The 15135-nt window shown below is 32.6% G+C and overlaps 1 protein-coding gene across 5 annotated transcripts in view; it reads left to right on the top strand.

The window, feature by feature from the left end:
- Positions 1 to 15135, top strand: part of LOC143232600 (eye-specific diacylglycerol kinase-like) — a 424387-nt gene that overhangs the window by 393210 nt on the left and 16042 nt on the right. For 4 of the 5 annotated variants that reach the window (XM_076468219.1, XM_076468218.1, XM_076468220.1 and 1 more), the window contains 11 exons: positions 42 to 160; positions 2114 to 2187; positions 3412 to 3517; positions 4353 to 4523; positions 5316 to 5338; positions 7398 to 7492; positions 9327 to 9406; positions 11327 to 11402; positions 12408 to 12666; positions 13071 to 13100; positions 13728 to 13753. In XM_076468219.1, the coding sequence (XP_076324334.1) occupies positions 42 to 160; positions 2114 to 2187; positions 3412 to 3517; positions 4353 to 4523; positions 5316 to 5338; positions 7398 to 7492; positions 9327 to 9406; positions 11327 to 11402; positions 12408 to 12666; positions 13071 to 13100; positions 13728 to 13753 (1059 nt within the window). The remainder of the gene's footprint in view (positions 1 to 41; positions 161 to 2113; positions 2188 to 3411; positions 3518 to 4352; positions 4524 to 5315; positions 5339 to 7397; positions 7493 to 9326; positions 9407 to 11326; positions 11403 to 12407; positions 12667 to 13070; positions 13101 to 13727; positions 13754 to 15135) is intronic. The other variant, XM_076468217.1, reaches the window with a different exon arrangement.

The following is a 15135-nucleotide window of genomic DNA, read 5'->3' as shown; positions in this document are numbered from 1 at the left end:
TTCACAGTGCACAATCATATCTAAAAACAATTTTGTTACAGAGGCTCGTCCAGATAAGTTCAACAGCAGACTTAAAAACAAAATGTTTTACGGACAGGCAGGAGGAAAAGATTTATTACAAAGAAAGTGGAAAGATCTCTGCAACTTTGTGACTCTTGAGGTATGTTTTCCAAGCTCTTTCATGTTAGTGCTTACATTACTTTGTACTTCCAGTTAAAGATATGCCACACGTATTAAATCTATTAGTTACATCTTTAGACCGTTTGTTGTTCTTTTTTAAAATACAAGGTTGATGCAAAATACATTTGGCTATAAACGTAAGATGGACGAGACGTGTAACCATCTGGTTTTCCAGTTGGCACAAGTGTTTAAAACACTTGAGGAACACATTTGTGGAAACAAACGGCCTTAGGCAGTATATCAAGGTGACGTTGACTTTAAAACCCTCACTTAATTATAACGTAATACTATCGGAAACAACAACAAAAAGTGTGAGTTTGATGTCAGATATAATTCTTTCTTCGACGACTTAGGTTGTTACAACACTTAATATTAACCATTGAGCAAAAAATGCTATCAAGAATTACGTGATGCTAGCTGTCACATTTTACCTTGTATGTCACATCCCACCTTATCTGGGGTCTGTTGTAAGGGCAATATATTACACATTTGATTTGGCTTGCGCTGCTACAATCTACTGTGTTTCATGGTCACCTTGCAACGTCAACTGTGTGTTGTTTTTTTTCATGTGTTCCGCATATGTTTTGATACAGTTCTGCCAAATTTGCAGCTTGTAAGTTCTGTGTTGTGTTTTTATGACTGTCACACTGTTAATACTTTATTTCAAAATTTGTTTTTGCCAGCTCTCTATGACTTTGTTAGTTATACTTCACTTATCAAATTTTTCACACAGTAAAAATTAATAACGTTTGTTGTCAGTACTACTAATGCTAGAAGCTAGGCCAATTTGAAATTAACTGTCCCTCTATATTACTACGAACGTTTTTTCATAATAATCTTTAACCCATCACTGAAGGGCCGTAGAAAGTTCGGTTCATTTCTTTTTTCCTTAAGGATTGTTATAAATACGTATTGAAAATACAATTTTTGAATCTATTTTTAATTCGATAAGACTAAACTTCATAGTTCGCAGTAATGCTGTCGAAGTAGCAAATGCTTTGTGTTTATACCAGGTGGCGTGTCAGAAATGCATTACAAATTGTGGTAGAAAAAACATACCTAGAAAATGAAAACATTTTTCATACAATTGCATACCATTCTTTCAAAAAATATGAAAAATTAGGTTCCTACACAGGAAATTTTTTGGTAGAGAGTAATAAGCAATAACTAAATGCTTCATAATGTAACTCCGTCAAGGTATCTAGAGCACATTTGTAAAGCACTTTAATAAAGATAAAAACATGCTAATAAGGTCTAAATATATAGGAAAATAACATTTCAATATTTTCGTACATTGGTGTCCAACCAAAGTACTAAATTGTCTAGAAACTTTGTGTGTTTATTTTGGATTTCATGCAAAGTTACACGAGGGCTATCTCAGCTCGCCACCCCTAATTAAGCAGTATAAGACAGCTAGTCATAACTACTCACAGCCAACTCTTGGGCTACTCTTTTACCAACGAATAGTGGGATTTACCTTCACATTATAACACCCACACGGCTGAAAGGGATGAGCATGATTAGTGCGACGTAGATTTGGACCTTCGCCCCTCTGATTACGAGTTGAGTGCCCTAACTACCAGACCATGCTGGTCCTGTTCATGTGTACAATTCCTTTTCACATAATGTCATATGAAACAAAATTATTATAGAAATTGATAATTAATTTAAAAAAATAAAAAGTGTCAGACATGGAGTCGTTTCGTTGTAAACAAACAACTAGAAAAAGTATTTATCATTGATGCTAAATAGGCTAGGAGTAATTGTAAAACTTTTTAGGTCTTAAAGTCTTTCGTTAAAATATTTTAACCCAATATAATATGTGTATATTAAACATTTTGTCAGCTTTGACTTAGAAAACTTCGACGCCTTTCATGACGTCAGTATGCAATATAAATAAATAAACCTATTTTTTTCTGTATTTCTTTCCTAGTGTGATGGTCAGGATTTGACACCAAGATTGAAGGAACTTCGGATCCATGCTATCTTATTTTTAAATATCCCAAGGTAAGTATATGATAGATGTATTTTTTGCGAATTCATGTTATTATCGCAATTCTTAATTAACTGTCCAAATCTTCCTTTACTCCCAGAGTACAGCTTGCACACGTTAAATTTATATTTTCAGTGCCCTATATTTCACTCAGTTTTTAACTTTGTTTGTTTAGATATTTAAGCACAAAGTTACTCTATTCCTACCATAGTCTTAGCTTTATAAGTTTATAAACTTACCCCTGAGATATCTAGTGGATGTGCTTTTATTTTCGGCACCATGGATATCTTCAGATATGTTTTTCGTACAAACGACGGAACACATGAGTGTGAAAGAATGCCCTACTGATTTCAGAACGTTCACGTATTCTCTAACAGGTTTCACCTTCTTCTTTTTTTTTTAGTTCAAGGGTCTAAAGTATCTTAACATTGAAGAATTAGCATTACATGTGTTACGTGTATAAAATAAACACTTAATACAAATAACTACAGTCACACAAGCGGGTAAGTCTGTTAAATTACGAAAGTTTTGGTTTTAAACTCAAATTATCATAAATTCAACTGATTCGTCCCCTTTCCCAGTAGCTCAGTGGCAAGTCTGCTGTCTTACAGCGCTAAAAATTAGAGTTCGATACCCGTAGATACCACACTGCGTAGCTTTGCGCGTAACACCAACCAAATCAGTAGTTACTTTTCTTGCACAAGTTTCCCTTAGTGTTAACTCTTCATATACAAATATTTTGTACGCCTGTTACTACGGCTTGCTTCGTAATATATGACACTTAGAATAATTATTAGATAAAAGTAATTTTTATGGAACGCAAAATGGATGAATATTTTTATTCAGAAACAGCATTAGCTATAATTTCAAACCAAACTTTCAAAAGAGAGATTACGATTCATATTGGAAGATGTAACCAGCTTTATCTGTCAGCAGTCGACGACGATATGTCTTGATTACGTAGAATATTGATTATAAGGAGCGTCTAAATGTCGTTTACACAGACAAACATATGTGATTGAGGCTAATTACACTTTAATTTCGAATTGGAAATTAAGACCTCATTAATCTCATGTTCTCATGCGTATTCATCACTGTCATCTAGTATCAGACAGAATTTTGAGAATTCCTACTAACTGTCAAAATATCAACTCTTGGAAATAAAGGGATTTCACTTGGCCAGGTACATCTCACAAATATCTACTAATGTGTTATTTCACATCTATATTCGTTTCTAGTTATGGTGGGGGAACACGGCCTTGGATAAGCCCCGGGGCAGGTTTTGAACATCAGAGAACGGATGATGGATTAATAGAGATCATAGGTCTTACAACGTATCAACTGGTAAGTGACTTTAAACAGGTATTATCATAAATTTATTAAAGAGTCGTCCACTCACACGTTGAGATCAAAAAGCTCTTACATTTTACGTGAAGATAAATTAACATTTTAACGACAGATGGCACTACTATCGAGTTAAAAATAGAGCCAACTACGTAATGCTGTATGCATTTTGACAGTTAAAAGTTCTGTCAGCTTCCAGATCTTACCATATGGTACGATATGGTAGTAAGTTTAATTAAAACGAACAAAAATTAAGTATGGCTGTGGAATATTGGAGATAATATATAATCGTATAACTCAAACTGGAAGAGAATACACTATTTTAATTTTAAGCCTTGGGATCGTGACTTTCAACAGTACTTTTAATGGTGTACCAATACTGGTTGACAGTACCTTAAGTTGCATGATAACGTTACGATAACACTATCTAAAATTAGCTATGTTGCATGATAAAAACATTTTAGTGTTTTAACAGTACTAAAAACAGTTATGTTGCTTTACAAGTTAATTTGAGTGCTTTAACTATACTAAGAGTAGCCATACTGCATGAATATTTTGTTTTGGTAGTTTATCAATACTAAAATAAGACGGATAGCACGACAAAATTTTAGTTTTGCGCTAACCACAACAGTAGCTACGTTATATGATAAGAATACTTTGGTGCTCTACCAACACTGTCTATGAACAGTTAACTTGCACGATTAGTTTAATTTAATGTTTTAAGAGTAGCTACGTTGCATTATTTGATTATTTCAGGGCTTTACCACTACTAAAAGTAATTGATGTTACATAATTAAATTATTTTAGTAAACTAAACAGTTTATTTAACTCGCAGCCCTTGCTCCAAGCAGGAGGCCATGGAACCTGTCTTGCTCAGTGTCAACATGCACGTGTTGTTACTACTCGTACAATTCCTATGCAGGTAGACGGAGAACCATGTAAAATACTGCCCTCTATAATAGAACTTCGTCTCCGGAACAAAGCAAGTATGGTTGCCAAAGCAAAGGTGTGTTATTTTATCAGTTTTTATAAACTTAAACCATACGTTTTATTTAGTAGTTTACTGTAGAATAGCTCACCTTTTTACTATCTTTCTAAAATTACCCATTTCAAAACAAGCAAACTCATTTGACTAACATAACCAAATATATGAAATTAGTCATCCATTTACTACCATATGCATGCTGTATTTCAATAAGAAATTTTAATGAAGTGGCAAAATTCTTCATTGCCAATCGTGACGAGATTTCGAAGGTTCTTCTGTTTGTAAAGTCTGTCGTTTAGTAATAATGTTTGTGATTTCATGTTTACATAAGTAAACAATGCTATTTTAGTTTTTGCTGCACTTCAGTTCATTTGAGTATTTTCTAACTAATTGCTTCCCTGAGAAAATACAGAACATGTGCCTTATTTTCGCTATTAGTGCCTCCCTGTTTACAGCTAATTAACGTAATTTATAATCTGTGATAAATTTCACGGAAATGTATCTTCGTTTTGCAATTTGATAGTTAAATATAAGATTAAAAAAGTCGTTCTTAAAGCGTTGCAGACAAAATAAGTGCGAGAAAAATGTTTTCTGTCTTTCTCTGTGTATGAAATTTTAGTGTTTTTTTTCTTTTTATGTGGTCCTGTAGACTAAATTAAGTGCTATGGATCCGTACATTCAATATTTTTGACCATCTTTCTAAACGTGTACTTTAAAAAATTATTAATTGTTTGCTTTACAGAAACTTCTAACGTATAAAATATTGATCTTTCTATCTATTTTTGGTATAAGTGAGTTTTGTTTGTTTTTCAGAGACACGGTGATGTGCAATCAATGTAAGTAATGTTTGCTTACACTGTTCTTTGCTACTTTCTCTTTTCAAACATATCGTTTTAGAAATTCACTTAAGTTTTGTATATAAGAGTTTGGGTTTGACTTACTTCAGATATTACGTTACAAAAATAAAAAGGTTACGTTTTAGATAGCGTGCCAATAAAATCTCAGATCAATACGTATACAGGCCTTGACATGGCCTGGTGGTTGAGGTGCTCGACTCGTAATCTGAGGGTCGCGGGTTTTAGTCCCCGTTGCACCAAACATGCTCGCCATTTCAGCCGTGGGGGCGTTATAATGTTACGGTCACTTCCAGTATTCGTTGGTAAAAGAGTTGCCCAAAAGTTGGCGATGGGTGGAGATGACTAGCTGCCTTCTGTCTAGTCTTACACTGCTAAATTAGAGACAGCTAGCGCAAATAGCTCTCGAGTAGCTTTGCGCGAAATTCTAAACAAACCAAGTTCCTTGTGACATTTTTCCAAATGTTTTTTGATAAGAACTTGACTGGTGTTAGTTATAAATGGGTACAAAGGTTTACTATTTTCCCTCAACATTGGTAAGATACACGAAGTACCTTGGATTTCTTATAGAATATAAAAAAAAAGAATGAAGTTTAAAGCGTACTCAGAAATGGGTATAATCTGTGATCCTAAAAAAGCATTGAAGTCACAGCACTAGATAAATCAAGGGAGAAAAAAAGAATTTGTAACCGAAACGTTTACGTAAGATAGACTCCCTTTCTTTAAAGGTAAATTTTACGATGTTCACACTATAAACGAAAAATCCTTACTTACGAAAATTTCAGCTTTTTTTAAAGTATTTTCGATGAGGTTCCAAGGAAATGTTTAAAATTAAACAAGTATGATGCTTACTGGTGACAAAAATTAATCTAACACCAAAATGTAATTTGAAACACAATTCTTTTATATAATTATCCTACGTGTAGTATTTACTATTCTGAAAATATGAGATTTATTGACAGCAATCTCTGATTCTAGTCCTCCGGTGGATTTACTACACTAAAATCGGGGGTTACATTCTAGTTGGTGGACACAACAGGAGCCCAAAGTGGCTTTGCTATAAGAAAAAAAAAAAAAAAACACACACACACACAACCTGCCCCCTCAATGGCAAAGCGATATGTCTGCGAACTCACTGCTGGAAATCGGGTTTCAATACCCGTGATTTGCAGAGTACAGATAGATCATTGTGCAGCTTTGCGGTTAATTAAAAACAGTCAACTCTGGTACTAACAGGTACTTTATAAAAATGGATAAACCAACATTCTTTAACACCCGATACTGCAGCTGAAAAGCGCGACAACAGCTTAATGAAAACGATTAAAAAAATATCGCCTCGTGTTTGTTTCAAATGTTTACATTAAACTGTGTGCCGTATGTCAGGATGACCTTACTCGCAACGTAAGGTTTATTTAGGAGATTCATGCTTCTTTATTGGCAAAGACCAATCAGAAAATTACTTATTAGTTTTATGAGTTCTCATATACGATAGTGCTTCAGAATGTGATTATTCTTTACCTTTTAGTGAGGAGTCACATCTCAGATTTTTCTCTTGCAGTAGTTCAAACTTTCAGTTTCTTGTGGTGTGTCACGTCTAGTGTTTAAACCAAATTAAAACAACTTGGAGAAGAACTAAGTTAGTAAGACTTTTCGCTAGTTTAAAACTTCTAATTTTTGTACGATTTTAACCTTTTTATAATGATTATGTATTTCAAGTTGGAGAAATGCTGTAAAACTTTCATGTATGTATCCAATAATCCATGTTATGAGACGTAAACGATGGTATGAGTTTAAATAAAAACTATTACAATACTATTTAAACTCCCGTTACTCATTAAAAACTTTGAAATATTATATATTTAGCTCCCAAATCAATATTTAAACTTAAAGTTGTCAGCTAATTGGTCAGGTTCTCTAATTAGCATCAGTTCTATGTGTTCATTTCTACCTTTGTCGTTAAGAAATGGAACTTTATACAGAATTCAACTTTCTTTGTAGTTTGCTTTTAAATAAGTGAGATCTATATAGTTTGTTTCCCTAGGCCTACTTTAGAAAAACTGACAGTTGAGGTTCGAAGACTAAGCATGACAGAATACGAGACATACCATTACGATAAGGAAAAACTAAATGAAATTTGTAAGTCTCGTCGTTGTATTCCATTGTTTGTTAAAAAAATATTTTTAAATGTTTGTTTAGAATAAAAGAAATGAGAATTGATCGATTAAAATAAGTTCTTGGCAAAGCGAGCTACAGATATACATGAAAACATTAATAAATTTAGGTTTATTTAATAAAGTGTTCTTACCTTTTTACTTATTATGAATTGAATGCGTGGATTCAATGGTTTCCAAACTTTATGCAGTGGCGTCCTCTATTATTCTTCTAGGGGATTCCTTCTTCATACTGAATAATTTTCACAAGCGCTAATAAGACCAAATATTGTAATTTCTTTGCCTCTCTCCAATTAGTTTTTCTTAAGTATTAGCAGGAAAATTGTACATGTTAAAAATGTCTTTCTTTCATTGTTATGTTTGAATTACCCTGGCAAAAGGCCGCCCTCTCCCAGTCACTGCTTCGCGACCTCTCAAGGGGGGTGCCCCGCAGTTGGTAAAACGCATTGATTCATCGGCTGGGTACTCTCACTGTTGGTGTTATTTTTGGCCATAATCGCAAGAATTTCGTACAGGATGTGTCAAATTTTGGATATTTAGATAAGTCCTAAATCTACATAATAAAATAGAAATGGAAAATAATTGTTATGTAATAAAATGTATATTAATGAAGATAAATATGTATTAAGCAAACTGAGTACTGTTTTAATGAAACTGTCATTAAAAAAGGAATAAATTACAACTTAACTAAACAAATACATGCACTTTCACTGATTTACTGTCCTTTGCGCAACATTTTTGACTCTTAATTGTACGAAGAAAGGTTATTAATCCGCATAAAGTTTCTACTCACATCAGCCTTTGCGATTCGTTGCTTAGTTATAAAACAACTTAAAACTCTATTACTGTTTGTATGTCTGTCAAACACCGAAGCGAAATATTCTAATCATCATTGAAATTGATCTATTTTGAGCTTCTGTAGGACTTTATTAGGCAATATTACATATGAGTTTTGGAGTTGACAATAAGATGTAAAATTTATCATGAACATTAGACTTATTGAGTCCTTTACGTCGCCAGTTTTCGGCATTTAACAACATATCGCTAAACCTAACTTTTGTTTGTACTACATTACAAATTAGAATTTTGAATGGACGTTTGGCTCTCACGTTTATCAGCCTAACTAATGAGTTTTTAAAGCGAAGTCTAAAATACCAATTTTTCCATCCCGTTCACGTGAAGTCTAAGAGACGTATTAAGATAAATGAAAATATATTACATTGTAGCATGATTATTGTTACCAATATTAGATTTACTGACTTTAATTTTTTTATTACCTTTCGACCTTTAATACAGTAATATTAAACTTCTATAATACTTTAGTGAACATGGATCTTAATTTTCACTGATATTTATAGCTTTAAATAAATAAAAAATACTTTGTTTCTGACGATTACGAAGAATCATATAAGATAATTTCGGTTTGATAAATTATCTCCTCTGTGTCTATATTTTCTCTTTGTGAAATATTCAATCAAAATTTTATTAAATTATGATTTTCCTTTGTATAAAATTTATCCTTCTTATGAGATATTATTCGAAAATATTGAAAATAGTCTGATGCAAACAAGACTCAAATTTATTTTGTTTTTTTTTATAACTTTTGGTAAAATCATCATCCGCCAACTCGATCTAGTCCACGTTGCATCAATTATTATTCCTGCTTTGCTTATGTAATTTTAAAATATCAGTATATCAGCCTAATGGCTTGCTATATACACTAACTGTTCAGATCTGAACTGTGTAAGTCGTAGTTCTCTGTAACCCTTAATGTCTCCCTATTTTACTTTATTTTCAAGCTGTGCCTGTGGGGAAGCTGTCTGTGGATCCTGATACGTATTTGGAACAGATACGAGCTCGAATCAATGAACTTCTAGAGGTAATATTTTACTTTATTTTTCGAATTATTAATAAAAACAACCAAGGTCAGACAACAACAGATTCGGTTATTTTCATTTAACTTTAAAGTTGTAAAGGGTAAATGTTTTATTTCATATTTCTACAATTTTGTAAGATCAGATTGGCAGTAAAAACAATGACTTTTGGCAACTGCTAGAAAAGATTCAAAACTTACTCGTGAGAAACGATAAGTTAAAAATTACCTAAACTGTTACATGTACTCAAGTTCTTCCCGTTAAGAACATCATTTAATACAAAATTCATAACAAACGAGAAACGGTTTAAAATTTTATTACTATCAAACTTTTGTTTAATAAAGTAAAAATGCCGTTTGGTGTTACACGAATATGTGTGAATTTAAAACGTAAACGTCATGTCAATTTGAACCAGCTTTATATATGATAGCATAGCATTCCAACAAAAACTGAGTCTAAGCTCTGTAAAAAACTTATGCTGATTCAGATGAAACGTCAAAATTGTGAGTACAATTAGATCAAGACACTCAATGGGTTTTTCTTCTTTGTTTTAATTCGAATTTTTCTTCTTCGTTTTAATTCCTTTACTTGTCATTATATATTATGTACCACAGCTCCTGCAACTGTCAGTACGATTAAACACCGAGCATGAAGACCCTATAAGTTCAGAAACATCTGGTTACTTGAAGTCTAAAGAAATATAACGTTTGATTAATGCGACAGAGGAGCAACTAATATTACAAAGAAAACTTATTGGCACCTGAAGCATGACTTTAGTTAGGTTTAAAGAATGTTAACTGAAATCTCGTATTTTAAATGAGATTGAAAGTATATTAAACTTTAATTACTAGATCGACCTCGTGCATAAAATGTAAACAGCAGTAATAAACTACTTAAAATAGTTTAAAATAACAGATTTCAATAAAAAACTCGACTTAAACATGTCTTTCAAAAAGTAGTTGTTGTTCTATTGTAACAATAGTTTAAGTGGATCGGAGTGGAGCTTCCATTCTTGTATATAACAACAATAAAATGGTTAAACGAAACGTTTGATGATATACACTCACACATAACCACTTATGGGAAAGTAACTCTCTAGTATTAGTATTGTTATATGTAGATGTATATATAAAATATATATATATATATATCACCAAATTTTTCGATTTAACCGTTTCATTGTTGATGTGTACCAGAGTGGTAGTTCCACTCTACTCAAAAAGGTCAGCGTGTTGTTTCTTTTCATTAAAATCGATAGAATAAACGAATATCTGGTCTATACAGAAATAAGAACATTCGTTTTAATACTTGAAGCCTGAACTGGAATGTTGTGAGACATAATAGAAGATTGGTTTAATTTTGCAGCTCACCAATTTAAGTTTTCGAACTTGGTCCAACACTTATTCAAATATCCCAACATGGTGGTCTGTACTGTGTGATATTACTGTTACGTCAAAAAAACATTTTTCAAGGCGTAATAAAATACAATTTTGTACTTTGTATTATAATACGCTCGCTTTTCTGTGAACATAATCTATGTGTTGTTGTTTCAAATGCGGTTATACACGTATTAACGCATCATAGTTCCATATCTTAATATCCATTGGATAAGATACTAATGTAAATTGATACTGTTTTCTGACAAATGTAGTAATAAGTCACTTTACCCAACTGTTTTTCCGATACGAATTTCACACACCTTAATAACTAAACTAAATTAAATACCTTTAAAAACTCAAAGTAAAATGTCTTGATGTCATTTTTAATTAAACTCTCTAATTTTGTTATTTACACCTGTAAAAACTCAATAATAACTTTTAGGAACATTACAATATCAGCCAAGGTATAAGCATTTTGTTGTATATATTGACATGTAGCAACATACATAAATGCGTGTATGTTTTTGTTGGTTTTTTCTCATCAAGCAAACATCAGGAACCACACCAGATGATGAGTCATTAGCTGTGAATAACCTGTGTCCGGAATGGTGTTTTCTTGACTGTGAGTGTCCAACTTGCTCATGTACATTCCTACCAATGTTTTTTCAAGTGATACAAGTTAACTCTTTTTAAAGAGTGTTACTTTTTAATTACAAAGTGTTACATTAGTTTAAATAGTAATATTAATTAAGTATCAAATAGTGATAAGAGTTAACTGTTCTAGTTACATGAACAGTAGATAAGTTTTGGGACAGTAATAATTCCAAACTTTCTGTTATGATGAAGTGTATTTGGAAACGAAATCCACGCTTGTAGTAAATGTCATATTTTCATTATGAGTAACACATTATCGTCACTGTGCCTTAGCTACTTTATTTAGGATCGTTTTGAAAGGCCCGGCCTGGCCAGGGACGTTAAGGCGTTCGACTCGCAATCCGAGGGTTGGAGGTTCGAATCCCCGTCACACCAAACATGCTCGCCTTTTCTGCTGTGGGGGCGTTATGATATGAAGGTCAATCCCACTATTCGTTGGTAAAAGAGTAGCCAAAGAGTTGGCGGTGGAAAGTGATGACTAGCTACCTTCCCTCTAGTCTTACACTGCTAAATTATGGACGGCTAGCGCAGATAGTCCATTCGGTAGCTTTGCTCGAAATTCAAAAACAAAGCAAACAAACAATCGTTTCGCAATGGACTTTTCAAGGAATCCATTGTGCATATAACAGTTTCCAGGAAAACTGATTTGGCTTCTCATAATGATTTGTTTCTGCATATTTTAAATAATATCTTTGAAACATCTACCTGTTGAAATGTCTTATAGATGTGATTTATACGAAATTGTTCTCTGTTCTCATTACGACACATTTCACAAGGACGATAAGTAGTTTCTTTATAACACTGGAAACAGTTATTAATAATACGTTACATCAGATAGTGGAAAAGTTGGACAGAAACTGTTTTAAACCTACTCACTCCTATGCTAATTAAATGGAACAAATTTTTGCTTGTAATTAATTTTATTTCTTGTCAAGCTAAATTACGAACATTAACAGTAATTTGTTGTTCATAGCCTGTACAGCTGAGCGATTTTTTCGAATTGATCGAGCCCAGGAAAATCTTTATTACGTGGTGGACATCTGTGCTGATGAATTGTTTATTCTGTACCCTGAAGATACATCCCTTGTTGAATCTAACGGGCAAGATAGCACAGAGTGCCTTGAAAACGATGCCTCAACTGTTGCCCTCAATGGAAGCGAACAGTCTAGCATGCCTAGTCCCAGTGGCCATGAAGACATTCTGTTTCAAGTGTTACCTGACGAGCATGGAGGGTAAAAACTACGTTAAACTAATTCTTAGATTGGTTGAAAGGATTTTTTAGTAAATGAGATTATTAAACTGTTATTGATTTTGTGTATCTTTATATTGTCATAAATGTCAGATGGAATGGTGTGTTTAAGCTATGATGATACTTGTATATGGGTAGTGAGAATATTTAACGTATACAACACAACTGAAATAAGGTACGATAAAACTATTCTTAGAGTAAACGTAAACAGTTTGTTTAGTGTTCTCCAGAATATATTCACAATCGCTGTAAGTTAGCAGTGACTTTTTGAGTAACATTTATTCAAGAACAAACATTACAAAAATACTTTTCGGCTCTGTTTATAATTAAAATGAAATACACGTGGAATGTGAAAAACAATTGAACATTTACTATTTTATTTTTCAGTGTTACTACTGAATATTTGAAAGACATTGAGTGAGTGTTTACTTCTCTTGAGGTTTCTAATTAAAGTAAAATATTTTCTGCTCAGTCGTAGCTTAAAAGGATAAGTTTAGTCCATTTATCTTCGTGTTTAACTGTTATGACTTCATACAATATCAATAGGACTGTTTCGTTATTTCACCTGTGTAAAAAAAAATAATTGTAACAGACGTATTTTAAAATATTTCTTTTAGGGTATTATCTTAATTTAAGAAAATTTTATCCATTTAATTCTTAAGCTGACTTGAGGAAAGAAAAATGCAGTTTGATACACATGGAATTGAATATCTTTTTTCTGCATTGAGTAAAGAGATAGCTTTTCTTGTTACCTGAAGATCGGAGTTTCCATAGCTAACGACGAATAAGTAATATAGATGTTCAAATGATCATTTTAAAGTATTTTCTTCTCTTTACATCAAAAAGAGTTATTTCAATTAACCAATCAATGTATGACTTACGTTTTAATACACAAAATTATCCTGATTCAAAGAAAGTGCTTATGATAATTGAGTTTCCAATTTAAAGCTATTATAACCTTTGAAAAAGTAGTTATGATTTTTTATTTCTATTTTGAAGTCATAAATACAAACATTAATTTTTCTTTTTATATGCTTATTTCAGAAGTGCGTTGGAGAAGTCATCAGAAGGTAAATATAGAAGATTTAACGAAGAAATTAAAAGTTCTCAAGTCAGAGATTCTGTTTTTTTCCCACATTACTGTAATATTTATTAGAATTATGTTCTGATGATATTTTTATATACAGAGAAATGTTCTGATGTTTATTAATAATATAAAGATAAGTATCTGTCTTTTAAGTTCCTTCTTTAACCATCTAGTGTGGTTCTATATGATAACTCTGTAGCACAATTGTTATTACCAGAGGTCTTTGTGTAACACATTAAGGTCACTGTAGTCCCTCTTCTCTTTACCTGCTTTCCAAAGTCCATCACACTAAGGTTCATTTGAGCAATATAAAGGAACAAAGATCCATGTGAAATATCTACAAATGATACAGGAATGACGTGTTTTTTTTTGTAGAAACATGACTAATTGACATTCAGTCCGTAAAAAAAAGATGATATTTTGTCATGGTACAGTAGAGTTCATATTGGCATTCTAACTTCGCGCCAGACTTTCACGTATAATTATAACCGTAACCTGCAACCACCACTTTTAAAATGTTGTATCACCAGCAGAACGATAATAAATTATCCGGATTTTGTTGAGCATTTATGTAGATATAACACTCGCGACATGTCATTAGATTCTTGAATGTCACGTGCCAAATACCTTTTAACAATAATTCTTCCATTCAATTAATCCCCAGGTGGTCAGTGATAAATTTACCATGCTGTATGTAACTTTGCGCTGAAACAAATAAACCATTTTGCCATGTATTTTGGGTTGAAGCTTATGAACACCGTTCTTATGTTACTCTTGTAATTCTAAATCTGTGTGTATATTTTATATAGTTTTAGAGGAGATTCCTAGTCAGCTGAAATAGAATTATGTATTGTTGGGTTACTTCTAGTTATAAACTGTTAACTTTTATCACTGCGTCCTAAAAGCCGGTTGTGGAGTGGCTTGTTAATTTTGCTTGCTGGAACTACACCATCCCGTGTTTTACCCATAATATTCAATATGTAAATATATTTTATTTTAGAGTAAAATATCGCGCCTTGCATAATATCATAATCGCATAAAGAGATAACTTTCTGTACTAAAATCTTATAATATAACATTCTCAGAAGAGGTAACTTTCAAGCACCATCTGCACTTGCAAATTACGTAATTTAACTTATTTGTCAGGAGGTCAGGGCTTTTGTCCTGTGTGTCAAAGTGTAATGGGGTGACTAGTGGTAAGATTATTGGGTATTCAAGTTGACACCGTATATCAATCATGATCAATACACTGTAGTATGAACAAAAATATTTTCAACCGTTAAATATTGTTACAAACATTTAGAAAATCTAAGCATTCTAGGAACTGTATTATGTACATTTGTTTTAAAACTGAAAGCACGGGTT

This window comes from Tachypleus tridentatus, chromosome 11, assembly GCF_004210375.1.
Source record: "Tachypleus tridentatus isolate NWPU-2018 chromosome 11, ASM421037v1, whole genome shotgun sequence".
Lineage (NCBI taxonomy): Eukaryota > Metazoa > Arthropoda > Merostomata > Xiphosura > Limulidae > Tachypleus > Tachypleus tridentatus.
The sequence above is the reverse complement of the archived record's forward strand: the minus strand, read 5'-3'. Positions and strand labels throughout refer to the sequence as shown.